The following is a 25,828-nucleotide window of genomic DNA, read 5'->3' as shown; positions in this document are numbered from 1 at the left end:
GTTGGCTTTTTGATAGACTCAAGGAGGCCTAACTCTACCTGTCTATATCCAGTGGGCTCCTGCCATTTTCCTATCTCTCCTTCCCTCATAGTCACTCAACATTCCAATTCAGCTCCCAGCAATCCCTGCTAAAGTTACTAATGATCTTCACAATCTGGACCCAATGCACTTTTTACATTCAGCATCTTACCTGAACCACCTTCTCCTTCTACAAGCATTTTTCTTCCCTTAGCTTCTCTGAAACAATACTCTTGCTTTATCCTATATGCTAACTATTCCTCTGTTCTTTCCAGATTCATTCTCCTTTATCTGGCCCATAAATGTAAAAGTTCTTCATTGCTTAGTTTTTTTATTCTCTCTTCCTAAACATGGATTGAATTAGGACCTTGGGTTCAATTATGACCAAATATGCACATGACTTCCAAATTTATAAATTCAGCCTAAATTTTCATCTGAACCCTAGTACTACATATTAACTTTATACTTTCTATTTGTTCTTTAATGACTCAAATGTCCCTTAAACTCAATACATATCAAACTGAACTTTATGATGTACTAAAACTTGATCTTCTTACAATGTTATGGAAGTCAATAGTGGTTGATTCTCCAACTCCAATCAGGCACTAAGCACTTAAATTTTACGTAATAAATCCCATCTATCTCAGTTACCATCTAGACCTATAGCCAAACTATAATTATTTCTCTTCTACTACTTCAACAGCTTCCTATCTGATCTACCCATATCTATCTGTTCTCTAGAAGGTTGGCAGAATAATCTTTCATAAATTAAAATTCCTTACCCCTGTCTCTCTATAAAATGTTTAGTAAAATTTTATTGTTCTTAGGACAAACGGACAAAATTATTTCAAGTGTCCTTTAGGACCCTATTCTATTCCTGCTTTTCACTCTTTACATTACAATTACCTTGGCCTTTTCTCCATCCCTTATACTCACTACACTCTCTCCTAACCCAGGTCCCTTAAATCCCCTTCACACAGTTAACTCCTTGTTCTTCACATAGCTGTCAAGCACCAATTCTTCATGGAATCTTATGCTGACATAGTTGGTCTTCCTATGATTATCTCTCATAGCACCATGTGTCTCTTTATTATGGCAACGATCAGGTTGAAAATTATGCATTTATGTGTCCTTCCCACTGGACTATAATAAGGCCTATGATACAAGGCGTCAGATATCTTTTGGCTCAAAATTATATTCTTAATACCTAGTACAATAGTATACATTTAGTAAGCATTTGTTGAATTAATAAACAAATGGATGACCTTTCCCAATACATGAAATTAAAATTTTTTCTGTTTAATGTACAAATTCGATGGATTCTTGAAATCCAGCCTCTTCAGTCCAGTTCTGCCAAAAACACCATTCTTTTAAATCTAAATTATTTACAACAGCCTTATAGAATACACTCGTAGCTCTATCTTATTTCCAATTGGCCTTCCATTCGATGCAAAGGTAGATGCCAAGGCAAAATCTTCTCAGGGCAATCAAGATGATAATGGATGGGAACAGAAAAGTGGGTTAAGAGAGAAGAGACTGTGGAAGGAAAGGCAAGCTTGAAACCTTCTATTAGAGGACATCTGGCCTGCAGAAAAGAACCTAGGAATATTAAGAGAGCTGTCATATTTAAGATTCAGCAGACTAAATTTTGGTAGATCTGGATCTGAGCTACTGAGAGGAAGATTTCAGCAGAGCTAAAGGGAGGTCATTCTAACAATTAGAACCTCAACGTAGTTGTTTTCTTAAGTTGGAACTTTGCAATGGTACAATGGATTTGAACAAAATCTGGTGAAATGCATATTACTGAGATCAATGATTCTCAAAATACTTTCCAGCTTAGATTCCTTTTTACTACAAAACCTTTTGAGGAGAGCTGAATATGCTAACTAGATAAATGGGAGCATCTCTATGGGTAGATAATTATCCCTTTCCCCCATACCCCTCTAGGAGCCACATACTGGTCTATAGGACCATGTGCACACTTCCCTGCCTGGGCCCTATCAGCTTCTTTCATAGAGGGAGTGGAGTGGAAGGGAGTGTAACAGAATAATTTCTACCTTTTTTCTATTTTCCTTAGCTAACAAATACTCTCCCCCATGAAAACCTGTCCCTTACTTGCTATGGATTGAATGTTTGTGTCCCCTTCAAAATTCATGTTGAAGCTCAAGCCCCAACACAATGGAAATATTAAGATGTGGGCCCTCATGGGTGGGATTAGTGTCTTATAAAAGTGCTAGAGACTACCAGCTAGGCCCTTTTGCCTTCCTTCCTTTTACTATGTGAGGGTATGGCATTCATTATGTTAGGAAGCACATTCTGGAAACAAAGAGAATGGGTGGGCCCTTACTAGGCATTAAACTTGCTAGTTTGGAAGTTTTGGACTTCCAAACTTCAAAATTGAGAGAAATAAATTGATGTTGTTCTCGGGTATTTTGTTATAGCAATGTAGACCAAGACATTAGCATTATTTTTAGTATATGTATCATGTTGCCTTAACATTACTATGAAGTTTCTTTATGGTAGAAGTCTGTTCTGTTTTGGAATCACAATACAAATACAGTGGGAAGCAATAAACAGAATCAGGAAAAAGAAACATCCAAAGCTTTCTGATGTGAAAGATAAGGAAAAGTACTTTAAGTCTGACTCAGAAATACCTCAGATATGATTAGGAAACACAGAAGAGTGAAAAGAAATAATTTAATACACACATTGCTCTTCTTTCCTCTACCCTATCCCGTCCCCACTCCTTTTTATGCTCACAGGTCGTAACTACGTTTGTCTCACATTATTTCCTCGGGAAAAGGAAAGCAGATTCTCCTCCAGGAAGCAATTCCACAGTGATGCATGCTGGAACCTCTAGGGAAAAACATACTTTTATTATATGTCATGGTCTTATTTTCTGTCTCTTCTTTAATAAGTACAAATGTATTCATGGAAAGTATAGGAATTCCAAATGAAATAAGTTGTTGTTTTGGCCATTGTATTTACAGTCTAAAGGAGGGATTTTTCCAATTACAAATGAATTATGTGATGAATTTGCTTAATAATGAAGAATGGTCTGTAGACAGACAAGTTTTGGTGACAATATACTACTTCCAGACAAATATGTCTGAAACGCTTTTGATTTTGGTAGATTTAGAGGTCAGCCTGGGCCATGTAGCAAGAACCTGTCTCAAAACAAAACATCAAGTCAAAGCAAAAAAAGTAAGTTTAAATGAATGTGATTTGAGAGAGAGATAGACAGACAGTTGAACAAGGATCACAGATATTAAAAATGCTTTGCTGTGGTGAGCTCTCCTATGCGTTGTAGGATATTTAAGAACATTCCTTGTTAACTTCTTAGATGCCAGTACTCCTCCAAGTTGTAACAACCAAAGATACAGATATCGCCAAGTGTCCCCAGTGGGGTAAAATTATCTCTTGTCTAGAGAATTTGAGACCATGGGGATTTGACAAATTGGCAGAATCAAACCACAGCAGTTTATTTAGAGTCCCAAGCTGAAAAGTTAATATAGAATCCAAACTCTGATATACAAACTAAACAATGTGAGATAAAAGATAGATTACTCCATCAATACAAAACACAGATCAGTTTAAAAAAAACAAAAACTACTGGTGCTCACTAAAATGGGAAATGCTGGCAAGAGCAAGAAGGGAAGGGATAAAAAACACACTTCAAAATGTTGAGAAAGATTGCTAGAAAGAAAGAACATTCTAAAAATATTACATGCCACTTTTTTGTGAGTGCTCAAGGAAATAAAACCATAGTTACATTTGCTATTTTCCTCTTTTAGACTACCATCTGGCAATCCACACTTCCAGGAGAAAAAAGATTCTATCCAATGGGACTAAAATAGTTAATGCACCACCCCATGTGTCAAAAATATGCCAGAGAATCTAGAGTTTGCTCAGTCATGCCCCCAAAAGGAAGACTTCATGTCCTTAAAAGACAAATAGCTCATAGCATGTTTACCCAACTTTGAAATTCCTGCCTACCTTGGGGAACACAAGGTCAAGAAGTAGCAGGAGGAAAACTACAATAAAAGTAATTTTAAACCTGGATACAGTGGCTCATATCTGTAATATCACTTACTCAGAAGACAGAGATCAGAAGGATTGGGGTTTCAGGCCAGCCCAAGAAAAAAGTTAGCAAGACCCCATCTCAACAAGCAGAGTGGTATTTACCTGTAACCCAGCTAGGTGGGAAGCACAGGTGAGAGGATCATGATCCAAGGCCAGTCCTGGGGAAAAGCATGAGACCCTATCCAAAATACAACTAAAAAAGAACTGAAGCACACACGCACACAAAAAATAGATGGAACTAGAGCACGTCATCTTAAGCGAAGCTAGCCAGGTTCAGAAGGCAAAAAGCTGCATGTTTTCTCTTATATGTGGAATATAGACCTAATACAAGTGCAGCAATATTATGAAAAACAGGTCATGCTAAGGGGAAAACATACAAGAGAGGGATTGTAAAAGAAAGAAGTTAAGAATGTGAATATGGCTGATCTACTCTATAAAAGAATGAATATATAATTTTTAAGTCTGTTAAACTACCATAAGAAGGGAAATCAGGTAGAAAGAAAAAGATAGAGAAAAACCAATTCGGGTTATAATACATATAAACATGGAAATGTCACAAGGAAACTCCATTTGTAGCTACCTTAAACAAACAAAAATGTCGTTTTTTTTTTTTTTTAAAGCAAACAACAGGAGGGCAAAAGAGATACTGTCTGGAGAGGTTGGTACTAATGGGAAGGGGGAGTAGGTGAGAAAAGGGTGTGGGAGGGTGAATATAGTACAAATAGTGTGTACATGTATGTAAATGGGAAAAAATGATATCTATTAAAACTATTCCATGATATATTTGATATATTGTAAGAACTTCTGCAAATGTCACAATGTCCCCCCGTCCAGCACAGTAATAAAAAAAATGGCTGCAGTGTGATGCTAGCAAGCACAAGGCTGTTCAAACTCCCTTATCACCAAAAAAAGAGATAATTTTATACAACAGATAAATGATGTAATCAAGCTCATTTATTAACTTGTCCCCAAGACAGCTGAAGTTAAAAAAAAAAAAAACTTTACTAATCAAATATAGCAGAACACAACTGACTACAGGCATTGTTTTTCTGACATCATGTATATTTGTTAAGAATAAGTGAAACGATGGGGCAAATACACTGAATTCTTGTAATACTCTGCAAAAAAAAAGGCAGTGTAAAGATTCTGCATATAGTGAATACAGCATTTATCACTGTAACTAGGTCCACAACTACTTCCTTTCTCTTAATACCCAAAAGTTGCCAAAAGACAAACTGGAGATGGGATGAGTCACAGGCCCCAAGGGGCTTACATAGCAAGACCCTGTGTCAAAAAACACAATCAAAGAAACAAAAAGACAAACTGGTACAATCAGAGTAACATAGCTTTTACATTATCTTTCTCTAATCCATAAAGTATAGTCACTAGTGGATAAACTGCATTTATCAAATACAAATGTGAGCAGAATACCATGTATCACTATATAAACGCAAACATGTTTTGAGCTCTTTTACAAATATCCAGCAAGCTCAGCAGAACAGACATGGTTCTTGCTGACACACAGTTCCCATCCTAGTGCAGGGATTCCAGACAAACCATCAAAGGCTTGAGGTTTGTCCATGAGGAAGTAATAAACTCAACATCTCTCTAAAAGCAGAAAAGGAAAAAATTTAATGGATAAAACAGAAGACTTTAAGTGTAATTATTACTCATTCTCACAGAAATTGAGACAATGTCATAACCTTAAAAACAGATAGCCAGGTGCCAGTGGCTCACATCTTTATGCTAGCTATTCAGGAGGCAGAGATCAGGAGGATCGCAGTTCAAGGTCAGGCTGGCAAATAGTTCACGAGACCCTATCTCGAAAAAAACGCTTCACAATAAATAAATAAATTTATATGGGAATACTTATATAAAAATATTCATGGTCATAAAGCATGACAATAAGAGGTAAGCAAAGGAGGCAGGACTTAGGTTCCACACGTGAAGAAGAAATACAGTCACCACCACCAAAATCACAAATAGCCTCATCACAGGGAAGGGAATAGGTGAGGAAGGGAGCAGAAAAGCATATGGATGATAATTAAATCGAGATTGGTAGTAAAAAAAAGAAATTAGTTTAAATATGTACATTAAAATTTTAGAGGCAACCATGAAAAATTACGTTGAATAGATCTTTCACCTCCAAATCATCAGAGGAAAGAAATGACACAGAAAAGGCAACCAATCTAAGAGATAGCAGACGACATCCAACTATATGACTAGTCATAATAAATATGAATTACTTTACTAGTAGAGAGGCTCTCACATTGGAGTTTTGAAACATCCAACCACATGCAGTTTATAAGACATATGTTAATACATACGTAGATACATACCTAAGACAAAATGACACAGAACAGGTGAAAATAAGCAAATACAAAAAAGATGTAACAAATCAATAAATAATTTTTTAAAAAAAGTAAACAGCAATATTAACATATGGCCAATTGGACATAAAAGCATCAAATGGAAAAGGTACAAAAACTCCTGTTGATAAAATATGCAATTAGTTAAATTGTTGTGCCACAAACATTTATGTAGTTAGTAACGTAGCTTCAAAATACAAACTGCAAAAACAGATATCAAAACCAGAAAAAGTGACTTCCACAAGCTACTGTGTAAGATTTAAAACACCTTTCTCAGAACTCTACATTTCAAATAGCAAAAAAAATGAATATGAGGGGTTTTAATAAACTTGACTATATACATCTATATATAAAGGCATACACACAAAGAGAATATAATAAATGAACAGTTTAAAAGCTAACCTTATATTAGGTTACCAAAAAAAAAAAAGTCTCAAAAGCATAAACAAATTAGCATGTTCTCTGACCATACCTCAATTAAATCTAAGAAGAGTCTATTGAGCCTGTTTCATTTAGATTGACATCAGACGAACAAAAGTCTAAATGACAAGCTGGGTGAGAGGAGGGAAACAGGTGTTCAAGGAAACTTCAGATGGGAGCATGTATTTGTAATGCCATTTTATAAAACAATGAGATTATCTCAATTTGAAATTATTTATCAAAAATGTACATACTCCTTGACTCAACAATTATACCTCTTGAAACTCCTCTTACATAAAAAAACTTATAACATGGAGTACTAATTATAACAACAAAAAGCAACAACTCAAATACCCACCAATAGAAAAATGGTCAAATAATTTACCATTTATCCATTTCATAAAGTGCCAAGCACTGACATGGAAAGAATCTCAAAGACAATGCATTTTATGCAGGTTAAGCATAAAAGACACACATGTATAATTTAAGAATTATACATTCTTCACACTATCAAGTGAAGAATGACTAGAAAAAAGAAAAGAAGAATATACGTACGTTTTACTTATGGAGAAGGAAATGATGGAAAATGTTCATGTTTCAGTTTATACAAGTCTTTAAAATTTGAACCATTTATGTCTTGTAATGCTTGCGTAATTCAAAAACAAAGAAGAGTACTAACTTTTAAAAATGTCTTATTTCCTAGAAAAAACTAGGATCTTTTTATTAGTAGTACAAATTTGATCAAACCCATTTGTGAGTACAAACAAGTATAGACTTCCAATCTGTCCAATTAAAACACTTACAATTTTCTATACTAGGACTGGCCTTCCCTCAGACGTGGCTGACCATTTTATTTATTTTAAGTTTTCGACTTAAATACTGCTTTATCTGAGGAACATTCCCTGACTTTTCAATATAAAATGACAACTTTCCCCACCCATCCTACTCCAACCTACTTTACCCACCTTGCTTCCATTTTCACTAGAGTAACTTATCACTTATGTCTCAGAGTCCTTATCTTTAAAGTCATAATAGTACATTCTAAACACAGTTGTAAGAGAAATAGGAGCTCAGATAAGCTTAGATGAGAGTACCACACACATAGCAAAAGTCACATAGGTCTTTAATTTTGTTGTTGTTTTTGTTGGTTTTGTTTACTGTCTGCTTCCCCCTGTTAGAATGACAACCTGGGAGGCAGGGACTGTCTACTCTTGTATTCTGAGTGCTTGGGAAGTACATATCAGTAAGTGTTTGTAGTTGTGGAAGACTGATTTAGTGTTGTAGCCATATGTACAGACAGTTGAGATTATAAGAAATTATTTTCTGTGAAAGCAAGCTTTATGAATGTTAGTATGAGTCATCTGTAATAATGCAATCTACTTTAAAAAGTGTAAGATTTAACAGCATGATTCCTGGAAGCTTCAATTAGGAAAGCAGTACATTACCATTAGTTCATTAATTTCTTAACAGCAACATGGCAACAGAAGCTGAAATATCATGTGGAATGAGAAAACAAAAGCACAACTTACTTTTCATTCCTACTTTTGATGCATGGCTGGTAGAGGACCTTGACGGCATTCAAGGCAGAACTGGAGTCCACTTTCAAAGTATCTTCCAATAAAGGGAACTTTCTGATACACTCAGAACTCCTCAAAGATTCAATCACCAAACTATCTGAGTTTAAAAGCCAGAGCTGAAAGTATGGAAAGAAAACTCTATGTAGGGAGATACTGCTACTGTGTATTTCATACAACTACTCAAAAAAAAAAAAAAAAAAGAAACAGAGGAAATAATGGAGAATCATGTATATAATATATAAGTAGGACAGGCTTTTCAAAACATAACAATTGGCAGAACAACCAACATCATAAAGTAAATCGGAAAAAAAAAACTGATCAAAAGTAAACACTTAATATATAAATAACATTATTATCTCTAATAGGCAGAGTTGCTAAAAATCAGTAAGAAGCAAACATACCCCAATAAAAAAAACAGGCAAAAAATAGTCATGGCGTTACCCAGAAATGTGATAAAAGGAAATGTAAAATTTCTATGCCACCATTTTTTCACTTATTTAGAAAATGTAAACAGATTGATAACAACCAGCTCAGAATGGGTTTGGAATAAGCATTTCAATACACTGCTGTTGGAAGAGAGTTTTGGGATTCAGATGCATTGTAGTTCACTGAAAAAAATCCTGAGGTAAAGGAAGTGAGGAAAATGTGATAGCTCAGGGAAAAAAGCCAGTTGATGATGCAAGCCAAGCTGGAGCCTGCTTCAAGCTGATCCCTCAGGTGCTCTAGAGCTTGAGCTGCACCTGCAGACCTTGTCCCACCTTGAGGCAAGAGGCTTCAGCTTTTTGTACCCCAGATGTAAACCATGGCAGTAAGCTGACCATGGCAGTGGGTGGGGCAGTGAGGATAGGAAAACTTTTTGGGCAAGGTAACAACTGTCATTCAAGGACAAGTTTCTGGAAAAGGGGTCAACGGAGGGCCAGCAGCTGGGAATGAATGCACCAACCCAGTCAAGAGGATCTGAATGGGGCATCAAGAAAGTCCACTATGAGATAAATTAGTACAACTTTTTGCAAGCTGATAGTTATCCAAATTTAAAATACACAAATTTTAATATTGTATTAGATTAGAAGTACCATTTCTAAAGAAGTACTAAAATATATAAGTGAAGATTATTTTCTTGTATCATTGTCTTTAACAGCCATACAGCGGAAATCTAGTCATTAAAGAGTCAAACTTACATTTACACTAAAAAGAAACAGTTGTGATCATCTATTGTTAGGTGAAGAGAGCATGCTGTAAAAAATGTGCTAATCATCTATTACTTTTTAAAATTAAAAGACAAACAGCTGTGAGTTTACACATGTGTAGTTATACATGGATAGGAAACAATGTTGGAAATACTACAACCTTTGGAAAGCATCGTATACCAGGGCTGAGGAGGGAACAAGACGAAGAAACTAGTACTTCTTTATGTTCCTCATTGTTTGGATATAATTCAAGAATGTATTACTCATATTTTAAGAAATTAATTTTAAATATATACATTTTAAAGTTTTAAAATGTTTCCACTCCTGATTTTTAACTTGAAAAATCTTGCATAAAAGAAAACTAAAACTGATTTCAGACTGAGACTATGAGATTGATTTAGTATCAACTTCAGTCAGCAAATATTTTAGCTCCTCCCAGTTGTTCTCAGGAGTGAGAAGCCTGGGGTCTCCATAATAGATTGCAGCTATGAAGCTACACCCCAGGTCTTCTCTCCTCTTTGCTACAATATTTCTCTATTATCTTGTGAGCTCTTTAAGCACCTACATAAGAGCCTTCAAAATAAGAAATGCTCACTACATGTTAATTGGTTGAAGAAAACACATGTGCAGGCAGCAAAGAGACTTTGGGCTATGATTCTTGGGTTTCCAGATAAATGGCCGAATTCCATTTTGCAGACCATTTTTAAGAGGGGTAGGATAATAGACTTTTGTGGTACATTTAGAGGATGATTCTACTAACCACAGAGCCTCTTCTCTCTTCTATTGCTGCTATGTCTCAAACACCAAGATGTCAGAAGCAATTAAAAACAGAAGCAATAACATATTTTAAAGTTAAGGTTATTAAATAGGAAGAAAAACACTGACAGAATGGTGTTGTACTAACCAAGAAAAGTCATTAAAAACTAATAGTGAAATGCCTTATTCTGTGGTATGATCAACTTTTTGTTTTTTTTTGAGACAGGGTCTTGCTATATAGCCCAGGTTGGCCTCAATCTTTCAATGCTTCTGCTTCCACCTCCCAAGTGTTGGGACTATTGGTCTGCACCGGGTATAATCTTCTAATGGACAGGAATTGGGTTTTCTTTTCCTCTGCATCCCTAAATCTTGTACATTAAGGCACTTGATCTTTGCTATTAAATTAAGGGAGTTTGATTTATGCATTAAATTGATATTAAAAGTTCAGTTGGTGATCATTTAGTTTCTAGACTTGAGAAGTAAGAAAAAAGTAGCAAAAAGTAAAGAATTTGAGACCTGAGATTATTGGGCTACAAATAACTTCTTACCAAGATGTACACTTTGCCGTCCTGCCCTTGAATAGTGAATCTAAAAGTGCTTCTAGTAGAGGAGAGTTCCACCAGGCACTGGGCAGTAACACTCTGGACAAACTGAGACCTGTTTCAACAGAAAGCAATGTTCACTATATGCCTCATAGTAATTCTAACTAGCGAGATAAGCCAAAAACACTCACAGGGATTATGAAGCAGGGACATGAGCAAGCCAGACTTCTCCATCCACCTCCATTCCCTCACAGTCTTCGCAAATGTGGACTTTAGAAATTTTAATGTATTTGTGTCATCCCATTCTTCTTAAAATCTATTCTCCAATCATTAATAACATTTTGCAACCCAAAACTAACTATTTCCCATACTGAATTAAAGCGTATCATGTTAGGACAGGTCAATATTCCATTTGTGCTGAAGCACATTCAACAGTGAATAAGTTACAAAAGAAGTTGAGAAATTTCCTCCCAAACATACAATATTATCTACAATTTTTTTCCATTTAGATCTCCTTAAAGTGAAAGCATTTGCAGGTGGATAAAATTCAAGTTTATGTTCATGTTGCCATAATTATAATATCAATAAACTAAAATGAAGAAATATAAGTGAACTTTTATTTGCAAACTAAAAAGGTTAAAAGTAACACTACTATATTTAAAGCCTAAATACTCTGTTTTATAAATATACTAGTCATTTGAAAATACCTTTTGTTTTAAATTTTAAGCAGGTCAAATTAAAACCAGAAATAATTTGTCAAAATTATTGATGATTAAGTCATAAATTTTGGATATCTGGCAAATAGGACAAAAACCTTCAAAAGTAGAAGACTTATATAAACACATTTGTCTAACATATTATATAAGCAAAACATAAAGAGATAAATCCTAAAGGTGTTTCTAAGTATGGTTTGGTTTAACTAACAACCTTTCCCAAAGGAGTTTTTTAAACCTTTCTAAAGAGTTATGAATAAAACTGACACCTCCAATCAATTGTACTTACTTTTCTCACATTTGAAATTACAAAATAAACTTAATTGGTATTTGTACCTTGGTATGAAGGGAAAACTTCTATCGGACGCCTGAATAATTATCTCTGTCATATAAAATTTAGTGGTTTCTAGAAATAAGAAACAAAAAGAAAATTAAAAATGTTCCCAATATACTAATAATTTTATTATGTACAGGTTGGCCCCAAACTATGACATTCTGAGTTATTTTAGTTTAGCAGATATTCAACGTACTGATGAAATTAACATTCAGTAAACATTTTCCAAAAACTACTTAGTTTCAAAGAAAAAGCATGATAACTACAAGGCTCCAAATAGCACAGGGTCTGTTTAGAAAATCATACCCAAAGTGACTCTGTAGTGCAAGGCTCTGCTCACAGACAGTCTCTCTTCACAGCCTTTGCCCATGTATGTAGAAATTAGGCATGGGGCTTCCTCATTTTTTCTACAGATTAGCCACAACCCTGGGAGTAACTGAGGAAGGCTTTTTAGTCACAGTATCCCAAAACCCATGCACAAAAGCTGTAACCCTGATATTATTACTTGTAATCTCACTGACTGCACAATTCTCACCAATCTGGTTTTCTGATTACTTAGTGTATATAAAAATTTAAACAGACTAGCTATTTAATAGACATCAATGTTAACACACTATGTCGGATTATTTAAAAATTCTTTTAAAATGTGTAATCTCATTACTAACAAAGAAAATGCAAATCAAAATGAGATTTTTTTTTTTTTTTTTTGCCACTCCACTAGCCCTTTTTGGTGTTGGGGTGATTTCCAGCTAAGGTTTCTTAAACTATTTGCCCAGGATGGCTTTGAACCACAATCCTCCTGATCTCTGCCTCCTGAGTAGCTAGGATTACAGGCATGAGCCACAGGTACCCAGTACAAAATGAGGTTTTTATTAGTATCAAACAAAACAGTTTTAAATGATAAAGTGTAGCACTGGACATGCTTATGAAAAAATGGATAGGCTTATTCACATATTGCTATCAGAATAAAAATTATAGATTTCTAGAAAGCTACTTGACAAAGCCTTAAAATTGTGTACATACTTTGACACCATAATTAAGTACTGAAGAATTTAGCTCAAAGAAATACTCATAAAACATGCACAAAATTATCAATAAAGATGCTCATAACATTAATAGAAAAATACTGAAAATATATTAACACTTAAAGATGGCTTAAGTAATAATATATTTAGGAAACAGAACTCCATAATGTTTTAAATTTTAAATAGGTCAGATTAAAACCAGAAGTAGTTAAAAATGGTATTTCCTAAAAGCAATGATGTCAAATAACTATTAATAAGACAGGAAGTTTTTCTGATTTTTTTAAGTTTTAATTGCTCAATATGATACACAAAAAGGATAAAAATAAAATCAATAAAAAGTTTAATAGGTTATTATGTAGAGACTCGATGATTTCTTCAAGTTCTGTCAATTTTTACAACTTTGAAATCCCACTGCCATATGCAGAAGTGAACCTTGTAACATTACAAAGTGACCCCTTTGATGCCAGATGCTCTTAAAAATTCCATGACTTTAATCTCACAGACACTGTTGTGGTTTTATACACTTAATACTCATTAGCTGTCATCTACATCTTATTACAACTTTCTGTATCAATCTTTCTTAAACCTTCTGAGGTCATTTACTTCCACCTGAATAGAAGCTGAATTTCTCTTAAGAAACCACTAGTGGTGAGTTATCCCAGCTTTTGTTTGTCAGAAAATATATGTGCCTTTGCCTCCTTTGTGGAAGGACACTTTCAGTTGGTATAAAGTACTAGGGTTAACAGTTATTTCTTTGTGTACAATGACAATATCATTCTACTGTTTTCACATTTCCATTACTGCTGCTCCTTTGAAGGTGATCTGTCATTTTTCCTTGGTTGCTTTTAAGATTTTCTTTTTGCTTTTCATTCTGCAGTTTTGCTTTGATGTGTCTAGGTATAGCTCTCTTTTTATTTATCTTACTTGGGCCTCATTGAATTGGAATTCGTTGTGCCTCTTGAATCTGTAGATTGTTGTTCTTCGTTGCTTCGGTAAAATTTTCAGAAACTATCTGTTCAAATATTGCCCATGCTTCATTCTTTTCCTATTCTCTTTATGGAAGAGTGATTAAACATACATCAAATTATCTCACTGTATCATCTATGTTTTTACTCTATATTTTTCGCTTTTTGCACTGAGTTAAAGTTTTTCTTCTCATCTTTCTTCTGTTTATTAATTTTTTTCAAGTTGTACCCCATCTACTATTAAACTCCCCCTCTGGATTTTTAAGTTCAACTATACTAGTCTTTTAGAAATTCCATTATAGATCTTTTCCAAATACACTGTTACAGTTTCTTTTTTCCTTCAGTTCTCTTTAAATCTGTCTTTTACATCATTAAGTATACTAAGCAAGGTTGTTTTACATTTACATATGATAATTCTAGTAAGAAGTCTGTTTCTACTGCTTACTCTCTGTTATTTCTTGCTGATGAAAGTTGTGAGGGTATGAATATGAAATGTCCCCTACAGGCTCATTATTGAAGGGTTGGTGCCCAACTGGTGGAGCTATTTGGATAGGTTCTGGAAACTTTACAAGTAGGGACTAGATGTAGGAAACAGGTGGTAGGCCTTTGGGGAATGTATCCTGTCCCCCTAAAACAGATGGTAGGGAAGGAAACACCTCTCCCCGGGGCACTGGTGCAGAAGTTAAGCACTGTTAGAACACTGTTAAATACTGTGACACACTGTTAGTGATAAGCCTTTATTGCAAGCACCCACTAGCTATTATTTATTTTTTCTTTAAATGTGCTGAGATTTGGGGGATGGGGGGACATAACTCTGGGGGGATTGACAGCTAGCAGACCATTCCTTTTGTTCCATTCAGCCCTTTAGTGGACTATTAGTTAAGCAGCCAGAATGACTGCCCTTAGGCCAGCCCATGCTGCTTTGAACATGCCACAGACATATTGATGAAGCTGTACAAAAACCACAGCTGCTTGCTGCTGAAGCACAACTCCAGCTACTGAAACACTGTCTCGGCAGACTTTTTGTTATAAGCCTCAATGAACTCTAGACAAACTTACATCCATTTCTACCCAGGTCAGAGGGGGAGCACTTCCCCTGGTGGCCCAGCAAAGGCCTGTGACTGGCACAAACACAATCCTTCATTTGTTGCCATTATTGGAGCAGACACCCTTGTCACACTCCATTTCTGGGGATATAAGCAGGTTATTTGACTCACTTGCTGAGCAGCCAGGAGACACCCTTTTATGCCACCCCAAACCTATCCTACCCTGTGTTGCAAAAGCAGGTCGGTCCAGTAAAGACTTCTCTCCAGTGGTCTTCCTTGCATACTTTTGATTCTCATAATTAGAACAGTGGCTGAGCTGGCATGGCAAAGAAAAGAGGCAGCATTGAGGGGCAGGCCAACCCCACACAAATGCAGTGGCAGGCAGCTGGAGTTGTCACAGCAAAAGTGGCACAGGAGCTAACAAGTAGCTTTCATGACAGCAAGTGATTGTCAGCAGGAGGCTGTAATGTCCCAAAGTAGTGGATGTGGCAGCAGGTGCAAGGTGACTAGTGCTGCTCTGGGAGTAAAACTAAATCAGCAGCAAATTAGGGCCTCCTGCATTGACAAGGACATGGACCTCTAACCAGGGCTGCTGAAGCACTGGTAGCAGGGTGGATGGAGACATCCTGGAAGTGAAACAAATTCAGTGGCCAATTGGGGCAAGCACCCTCACAAGTGAAGCTGATATCACTGGAGTTGGTCGGAGCATTGACGGTGGAAACAGAAGACATTTGCCACCACAGCTAATAAACACCCTGGGACACAAACCCAGAGCAGCAGAGCTGTGACACTTAACTTCCACCAAGACCTGTCGAAGTGATTTGCACAGCCCTGAGGTGCAGAAGCCAGACTTGCTGTCCCAGCTGCCAAAGTACTTCAGCCCAAGGCTGGAAGCATGGAAGCTGCGAAGCTAGAGGGCATCACCTGCCAACTTCCCACTGTCATCTGCTGCCACTGCTTACAAAAACCTACCAAGGGCCTGAAATAACTGGAGGAGCTTTTTGCCTACATGATCTATATCTGGGTAGAGCACAAGGACCCCAGCCAGCTAGTTTGTGACATCAAACTGCCTCTTGTCCTCCATGAGGAGAGTGGCCGCTACTGCATACTCCTGCTGCCATGATGTTTTGTCTCACCACAAGCCCAGAATCAACAGTCAAGGACTATGGACGGAGTCCTCTGAAATAAACAATGCCTCCTGTAAGATATTCTCTCAGGTATTTTGGTTATAGCTATGGATCACTAAATAACTCAGAAGTCTAGTTAACATTAGCCTATTTATCTTTGGTTATATGCTGAACATTGTACTTGAAAAATTACTTGTGGTAACAATATGAATTTTACAATAAAGTATTTCCCTCCAGAGGTGATCTTCATTTGATTTTGCAAGGCACCTAGTATTGTGTCTAGAGTCTAAGGCAGAGAGCACCAAGTTCCAGACTTGAAATTCCTTATAATCCCTAGGATTTATATTTATAGTTCCACTGGCTCTTCCACTTCTGATTCACCTTACTGTATGGGTATGGTCTTTAGGATATCATGTTTTTGTGAACAGTCACTTATTAGCTTTCCCATTTTATATACCCTTTCACTTCTGTCCTGCTGTTCAAAGCAACCACAGCAAAAGTCCTAATTTTAAAGAACTGGCAAATTGCAGGGAAAAACGTGCCTTGAATTTTGTGTTTTCCTATTTTGAGTTCATTGTGTGGTAATTTAACCATATATTTCTCATTCCCCTACTGTCTACTCCTTCCTTTCATTTTAGTTACCTCAGGCATCTTTCACTTCAGACTAAAATTTTTCCATTAGGATTTTTCAGGATTTCCATTTGGATTTTTCTTTGGGTTGACTCATTTGTATTAATAAATACAGTATTTAAAAAATTCTGTCATCTCAAATCTGTTGTTTAGATCATCTAGTGATTTTTCTTTTCAGTTATAATACTTTTCAATTCTAAAATTAACTATTTGTTCTTTCATTGAAGTTTACAATTTGTTCAGACTTCATTTATTCAGATTTTTCTTTTAATTCATTACCATATTTCCAATGGCTATGTCACCATATTTGTCTGCTAAATCCATTATTTGTACTTACTTAGCACCTGTTTATTGAGTCCTATTTTTCTTGTGTAAAAATCATTCCTTTTTTGAATGTCTAATAATTTTTGGACAGAAGCAGAGCATTATGTTTAATACACTGTAGCAACTCTGGATTTTGTTTTATTCTTGTAAGGGCTGTTGGTTTATTGATAGAGTAGTCAATTAACTAGCCTGGACTTATGCTATGAAATATGTCTCCCCATAGTGTATAGCCATGAACGTCTCTGTTCAGTTTTATTTTGTTCATTCTGGCTCCCCAAAGAGTATCCACTCTATCTGCACAGATTAGCTGCTGGCAAAGTATTTGGGGAGAGGTTCTGCTCAAATACCTCAAGCTAGTAAGGTTTTTTACAAAAATTACATCTGCCTCTGCCTAAGTTGTTTTCGGACTAATAAGTGTAATCAAAGGCACGGTAATTTGACATACCTTCCTAAGATTTCAATTCTTACTGAAAATACATACAACAGATACTACCTGACAACTTATGTGTATATGTAGAGTTTAGCAGTAAGCCAGAGTTATGTGAAGAAGTTATGTTACCCCTTCTATGGCCTTTTCCTTAAAAAATATCCTCTTTACATTTTACTTTGTCTGCCACCTATCCTGAACTAAACCCAGCATCCATAGACAGTAAAGTTGGGGATTTCCCAGCTCAAGTTGGGGAGACAGAAAGGAAGATGGGCCCCCTCTCCAGGCAAAAAGGTTCTAAACTTGCCATTCTTTCCCTATGTATGCACTATTATTTTTTCCTGACTAAACACCTCTCAAATTACTGCTTCATTTTGTTCATTTTCCAGTGCCTAATATGATACTTAACTTTTACCTCATCCAGTTTTGCCCTTGCTTTTTGTGGAATGGAACTGTCCATATTCTTAGTGCCACTAATTTTGAAAGCTGTGTCCCACAGATTCACTTTTCAAGTAGATATGGATTAAACTCTCGCATACCACCCTATATGACATTCACATATACTGACACCTTAATATACTACGTATTACATCATATTTGGTTAAATGAATTATGACCATAATGATACCATGCAGATGCTTCTTTTCCTATTCAACTATACACAATTTGTCCTGCAATGAATAACTGCTTTCTTTTTCCATTTAATTTTCTAAGAACCTTTAGCTAATTCTTCCTATAGAATGAAATGGCTTGTCTCAACATTATTTTATTAAACATGGACAAACCAAAGAATTCACAGTTCCATGTTATAACAGAAAAATCTTTACTGCAATCTCTCCTCTCCTTGCTTCAATCCAGGCTGTTATTCTTTAGGTCAAGTGCACATCTCTCAGCCTGGGCCTTCCTTACCTTGCTCTCCTGTGTTGTAAGGCCTGTTTCCCCAACCCTACGTCATCTCTTTCTAGGGGTTAATTCCCTAGCTTTGGTAATATGCATCCTGTGATAGATTCCTAAGGAAAATATACCTTTAAGGTCTATGTTTTGAAGTGTTATTTCTACAAATGCATTTATTATCTTCATATAGGACTGATGGTTTGACTTGTGTATAGAATTCTTGAGTGGAACTTTTCCTTCCAAATTCTGAAGGGATTACTTTATTATCTTCTGAAAGCATTCTGTTCTACTATTAAGAAGTGCAATGGTAGGGGGTTGTGGATATAGCTCAATGGCAAAGCATTTACCGAGCATGTGAAAGTCTCAGGGTTTGATGCCCAGTACAGCAGTTAATTAAGTAATTAATTCAGTGTCATTTGTTATTCTAACCCCTAATCCATTGTTTTTCCCCGCTCTGGAAACTTCATCCTCAGTGCTATGAAAATATTCAAGGATATTGCCTCTCTTTAATTCCTCTATTAATTATACTGGGCACTTATGAGTCCTTTCAGTGGAGAAACTGGAATCTTGGCTCTGGAAAATAGTTTTGGGATGTGTCTTTGTCATTTTTGTTTTTTAATAATCTCCTACATCCTGTTGTCTCAGTCTCCCCTTCCAGAATTCCTATTTGCTACATGTTGGATTACCAAAGGCTCAATTCATTCATTCATTCAGCAAATATTTATGGGATACTCACTGTGTACCAGATATTAGTGTAAGGGCTGAGATTACAAGGATGAGATGAATAATGCCCTTATCCTCAGGAAACTTGCCTGGTATTTTCTTTTCTATATTCAGTCTCTTTCTTTTGGCTGATTTCTGGGATACTTTCTTAATTTTATCTTCCAGTTCTCTCATTTTTTTAAGCTATTACATTTGAATTCTGTGTTCTCTGAATGATGGAACAATATTATTTCATGTCTCCAAGGGCATTTTTTTTGTGTGTTTTTTACAGGCTTTCTTCTACTGTGTATATAATTTGTTTCTTCTTAGTGTTTTTAATTGGCTTGATTGATTGATCATTAATTTGGCTTGCTCTTGCTCTCTTTCTCTTTACCTCTCTAGATGGGGACTTGCATGCAGTCCCCATCTAGCATCAAATTTGGAATCCTCCTTCCTCTGCCTCCCCAAGTGTTGGGATTATAGCCATGCATCAACATGCCCAGCTTGCCTTGGTCTCTTGTGTACCTGGAGACTACCCCAAATATTTGGTGATTCTCAGCAATCCATTCATATTTAAATGTCAGGCCATAAAATATTAAGAGGAAGTTCTTGAGTATAGGTATAAAGCTTACTGGCTGCAGCTTATACTCAGTTGAATATAGGCTCATTTTTGTTGAACAACTAGCTAAGCTCATTTTTGTTAAATGACCTCCAAGAATTAATGCTGGAATTCATTTCTACTGTTGGTACTCTTCTATTATTTCAAAAAAGAGTCCTCTAATCTCTTACTTTGAGGATTAAAAGAGTAAGTTGAGCATGGAGGGAGGAGACTGAGGAGTCTCATAGCTCCTGCTTATAGCGCCCAGCCTCAGATTGCCTTCCCTGTTACCTGCTGCCTCCAAATTCTGAGCTGTTCTGGGGTTCAACAGTGCATACAGGCTCACTCGTCATATAAGTGGCCCTCTGCAGACATCGAGGCTACAGCTTCCCCCACACTGCCAAAGTGTGTCCAGAAAAGTCTGCTTACATCTCCTGCTTAAGACACTGTCATCTCCTCTTTATTTCTCTTTCTCTTTGTGGATATACATCTTTTTAATTCAATAACTGACATTTTAACTGCAGCTCAGGGAGGAGACAAAAGAACTTAAAAAATCAATTCACCTCTTTAACAGATAGCCTTAATTTCTTTAAGGTGTTGTTTACAGGGCTTGTTTTCATTCTCTAAAAATGATATTAAGAATAGCATCCTTTACTACTACTCATTCTTCCTTTTCAGCTTACTCAGAGCAATTAACTACCTGTAGGATTCTGATGATTTTAAAAATAAAGAAATACCACCATCTGCCTTCCCTTAAGTATGTAGTATCATTTAAATTATATTTTCTAATTAATTATGTGAAAGATTATTTATCACCCTCAAAGCTAATATAGTGTTGTAGCTCTGTAGATATATTTAACTGTATCTTTAAACAGCATTTTAATTATTGAGACTTATTATTATATTTTAAAGTAGGATAACATACAGTTTACAGAAAACATTATTAATACCACTGGGAAAAGAGTAATAAACAGTACAAAACTCAGCATTTTTTTTTTTTCATTTCAACAAGTCCTCTTCAACTACAGCCCCAAAATACAGCCCTGAGGCAGATGGCAGCCAAGAAAAGAAGCTTCTCCATCTCTGGGCACCAACTCTTTTGATCAAAGATTTGTTTTAAGAAAAAGACTCCAATATTCTTAAAGATAGACCTAAGTATAAACCTTGCACTATTGCTTTATACTACAAAGACAATGTAAAAATGACTCAACTTCTCACTTTTTAAAACTCAATACAATGCACTTATAAAGGTCAAAAATACACAAACTTCTTGGAATATTGGGTGATATGCTAATTGGCTTCTATTTTCAAAAGCATCAATTCTACAAAATATACTAATCTTCCATCATTCCTATATATTTATCATTAAATCTCATTCTGGCTTTCAAATAAGAGGCAATCACGTTGGCTTTTGTTATGAAATTCTTACCTGATGACATGGTTTCTCCCAACATTACCTTGCAACGCTTACAAATTACTTTGGTATTTGCTTTTGGTTCCTGTAGAACAGAAAAATGTCATTTAAATGTCATTCAGCTTTTCTTAAAAGGAATATATAATTTTAACATAGTCTCCAGAGTATACATTGAACTTTACATTTTATTGTGCCCTCTACTAAATACTGGGAATACATTTAGCTTGCATGCATAATTCACATGCACAGAAATAATTTTTTCTTGTCTTAAGACAGAATAATGCAAAAATTGACTTTTCCAAACCTAGTCACTTCTTAATAATCCAAATGTTGCCTAATAATTTGAACAAGAAACATTTTACATTTCTAAAAAAGCACTTCTGAATAGCCTTATTATTTAGGACAGGCAGATGGTGGGCAATACAGGCAAAGAAGGCTGATGACTTGTACCAACTCATGTGTCTAGAATAAAGAAGAATAAGAACTTAAACTCATTATTTTGATTCCTAGTCCAGTGTAATTTATGCAAAAGTAACCTATAACTCATAGCTACATAATTCAGAAGTTAAAAATATCTAACATGTTCATATAATTCTATTTTTTCCATTTAAGATATGCACTGTAACTGGAAATACAGATAGTGTTGTAAGAAAAATTCCTAAAACATTCTTAGACTTCAAAACTTCAAAAATGCTCAAAGTTCAAAAATGTAAACTCAGTATGTAGGTTGCAGATTAAAATAACTAGCATTTGCCTAATCATGAAACAAAGAATGATTTTTTTTCACATCCATGGTAATATATTTGTTAAAGCCATGTAACATGCCATAAAAAAGCTGGCAGTTCTATCACAGCCTCTCGGGAGGCAGCAATCAGGAGGATCACAGTTCCAGGCCAGTCCAGGCTAAAAGTTTGCAAGACCCAATTTCAACCAATAAAATCATGCACCTGTCATCTCACCCATGCAGGAAAATAGGAGGATAGGGGTTCAGAGAGGCCCAGGCATAAATGCAAGACCCTTAAAAAAATAACTAAAGCCAAAAGGGCTGGGGGCATGGCTAAGTGGCAGAGCACCTACCCTGCAAGCATAAGACCCTGAGTTCAAACCCCAGTACCACCAATAGGGGGAAAAACAAAAAAACAAACAAAAAAACCACCCATCAAAGTAGGCAGGGAAAAGGAGGTTCTACAATTCTGGACACTTCAGGTTACTTCTATTGGGAATCCATAGAACAGGATGAAGTAAGGAAGACAGTGACTTCCTGACATGGGATAACAAATGCACCCATCTAGAGAATAAGTCTTAACTGACAGCATCCATAACTATTTCCTGAGAGGTTGCATAAGAAGCCAACTGACTTCCACAGACGAGCTGCTAGGAACTGAGAGAACCGATGTTTGCAGCCAGGTCCTCAAATACTTCAGCTTGTGCTTTTAAGCATGACATGAGGTGTTTTCCAAACTACAGGTCCCATTAACAAGTGGGAATCAATTCATAGAATTCAGTGGGTTATGGTCTACATTTAAAAAAACAAAATAGAATAAAAATTTTGACCGCTTCAAACATAAGGTAGGTACTGCTTCAAGAAACTCTTATTTATGGGCTTTGTGTGTGTGTGTGTGTGTGTGTGTGTGTGTGTGTGTGTGTGTGATCAGCTCTTAATGTATGAAATCCATTTCTTATTTTAGTTAAAGATCAAACAGTCAAGAGCAGTTCCACAACTTACACTGGGGTCTTTTTCTATGACTCCCTCTTTTACACAGCTTCAAAACCACACTATTAGTAAAAGCCCATAAATGCCTCAGTAGATCCCTGGCATATGAAGGGCTAAGATGAGTCCGTTTGAAAAAAACCTTCAGTAATACAAAAACTTACCTTATTTTTCCCTAGTGAAGCGTCTGAATTCATACAGATTATCCAAGCTTTCTCTAAAAATTTCTGCTGAGGAAACAAATAGGAGCTCCCTAAGTCTGCTCGCACCTGGCCCAAATGCTTATGCAGGCACACTCACCATGTGAGGCCCACAGATTGAACCATCGCTAGTCACTGAACCGATACCCTTGCATTCAGCATACCACAGAGCCTGGCCAAGGGGGGTGACTGGACAGGCTCATTCCCATCACAGGTAGTAGACATACAAACCAAGAAAGGTGCCCATTTGTTCAAGCACAGGAAGAAGAGAGCCCAGGAAGTCTGTGTGTTCACAACAAAAGGCTGACCTGGCAACTGCATGCTTTCTTACAGCAAAACATATTTACTCATCCTCAACTTGGTATTAAAAATATTTTTTAAAGGAAGCTGGGCACAGTGGCTCAACTCTGGAATCCTAGGTACTTGGAAGGCAAAAATTTGGAGGATCACTGTTGAAGGCCAGCCCAAGCAAAAAAGTCCATGAGACCCTATCTCAGCCAGTGCCTAGGTGTGGTGGTGCAAGCCTGTCATCCCAGCTATGCAGGGAAGCACAAACAGGAGGACTGCAGTTCAGGCCACCCTAGATAGCTATAAAGCCAAGACACTGTCTCAAAAATAACCAGAGCAAAAAAGGATGGCAGAATGGCTGAAGGAGTAGAGTGCTTGCCTAGCAAGCGTGAGGCCCTGCATTCAATCCCCAGTACTACCAATAAACAAACAAACAAATAAATAAATAAATGCATACTTTTTAAAGGATACTATTTTGTATGGGCTCAATTTGACCACACATTAAATCTTACCAAAAGGTAAGGGTTTTATTAAAAGCTAAGCGAGGTGTTGGAATAGCAAAGCTTGAGAAGAAAAGATTTTTCTATTTGAAGCAGAGTATCTTGTTAGGTGCTCTGTTATGTACTTCATTTATAATTGTTCTCACAGAGCGTTTCACTTTGTCTTTCTAGGAAGCAGGAAAAGGGTTTTGTTTTTAAAAATAGGATTCTATCCTTACCAGACACAGGCAATCAGAATTTTAAAATGTTATCAATAAGACATTATCTCCAACAACCAAATTTGTAGATCTTGATTCAAACAAGCACAATAAAAGATATTTGAAAGACAATTAGCAAAACTTGAATGTAGCCTGATATTATGTCATTATTATTGTTTGGACACTGACAGTGTGCTTATGAAAAAAATCCCTACTTTTAGATATTCATACTGAAACATAGGGATGAAATGACATAATACTGAGATTTGCTTTTTTTTTTGTTACTTTTGTTGTCTTCTGGTGGTACTTGGGTTTGAACTCAGGGCTTCATATTTGCTAGGTGGATGCTCTAGTATTTGAGCCATGCATGCTCCTCCCCCTTTTTGTTCTGGTTATTTGGAGATAGTGTCTTGTTTTTTGCACAGGTCACCTGGATCACAATCCTCCTATTTTACATTTCTGGCTGTCACTGAGATTACAGGCATAGCCACAACACCCAGCTTTTTTCCTGTTGAGATGGGGATCTCACTTACTTTTTGCCCAGGCTGACAAATTACTAATATCAATTACTAAGTATCCCAAGAAATAATATTTAAAAAAAAAAAAGATAAAGGTGGCACTGGCCCTACTTTCCAGGAATAATATGTTTTTTAAAAACAGAATGAAGTTATAAAGGTGGCTATGCTTTCTAAGTCTTTGTTCTTTCTTTGTTTCTTTTTATTTATTTTTGGTAGAAATGAAGTTTTGCTATGTTGCCCAGGCTGGCCTTGAGCTCTGATACTCAAGCAATACTGCTTCAACTGCTCCAGTGTAGCTGGGAAAACAGAAACAAGCCTAGCACTTTTTAAGTCTTGAATAATATTTTTATCATCTTATTATTAAATGAAAAAATATTACTATGTTTGTAGGCATAAAAACTAGTACAAGAGATGATGAATGATAAGAATAGGAGAATCTTCAGCAGACATCTTTTAAAAATAAAAAGTACATAATGCCACCTTGATGGAGGTACAAATAAAATACTGTGAATTCCAAGAGGGTATTGAAGGAATGAAATAGTGCCCAGTTGTATGTTTGGACTGCTTTTAAAATCAGATCTTTTTAATTAAAATACTCTAGCATGTTAATTTTGCTTAAAAAGAACTCTGCTTTGCAATGCATTTTTCTTGACTCTGTTTCAAGGAAATAATAAGGCGAGTTGTACAATAAAACAGCCCAACAGTGTGGGAACTCTACTGAGCAAGCCTCAAAGAAAGACATTGTTGGGGACTAATTAAATCAATATATCTAAGAGATGGCAGTGCTGCTCACAGAGGTGGATTAGACTCTTGTCCTGGTTTTTATTTTCCTTTATGTTGTTTCAATTTCTAAGGACCCTTGATATTGTCTCACCAAAAAGAAAAAAAAATGTTTCCCAGGAGATACCATTAGGATGCGGTGTCACCATGTGACATTTCAAAACCCCGCTGGATGACTAGACTGGGTGATATGAGAAATAGGTTTTCAATAGCACAGAGCAGCCTTGTTCCCACTGGAGCCTCCAAAGCAGTGTTTAAGCAGTCTCTCCAAATTTATGTTACTATTTTGGTCACAGGCATACTCTTTCAACTGCTACAATATGCAATTAAAGTGAGACTTCCATCCAGACCAACTTGAAAACAATCTTGTCAACAGTAGCTTGTCATTATAGCCATTTCCCACAGTCTCCTTGATACTAAAAACTATAATGTCTAAATAGAAAGGATCGTACTTTAATTTATAAAAATCACTGTTTACAATGA

The 25,828-nt window shown here is 36.2% G+C and overlaps 1 protein-coding gene across 6 annotated transcripts in view; it reads right to left on the bottom strand.

Annotated features, from left to right (window-relative positions):
* The window catches only part of Ube3d (ubiquitin protein ligase E3D), a 158,620-nt gene that overhangs the window by 110,538 nt on the left and 22,254 nt on the right, over positions 1-25,828 (bottom strand). For all 6 annotated transcript variants that reach the window (XM_074078925.1, XM_074078901.1, XM_074078934.1 and 3 more), the window contains 4 exons: positions 21,167-21,236; positions 12,002-12,071; positions 10,959-11,067; positions 8,420-8,583 (listed from right to left, as the gene is read on the bottom strand). In XM_074078925.1, the coding sequence (XP_073935026.1) occupies positions 8,420-8,583; positions 10,959-11,067; positions 12,002-12,071; positions 21,167-21,236 (413 nt within the window). The remainder of the gene's footprint in view (positions 1-8,419; positions 8,584-10,958; positions 11,068-12,001; positions 12,072-21,166; positions 21,237-25,828) is intronic.

This window comes from Castor canadensis, chromosome 1 (assembly GCF_047511655.1).
Source record: "Castor canadensis chromosome 1, mCasCan1.hap1v2, whole genome shotgun sequence".
Lineage (NCBI taxonomy): Eukaryota > Metazoa > Chordata > Mammalia > Rodentia > Castoridae > Castor > Castor canadensis.
The sequence above is the reverse complement of the archived record's forward strand: the minus strand, read 5'-3'. Positions and strand labels throughout refer to the sequence as shown.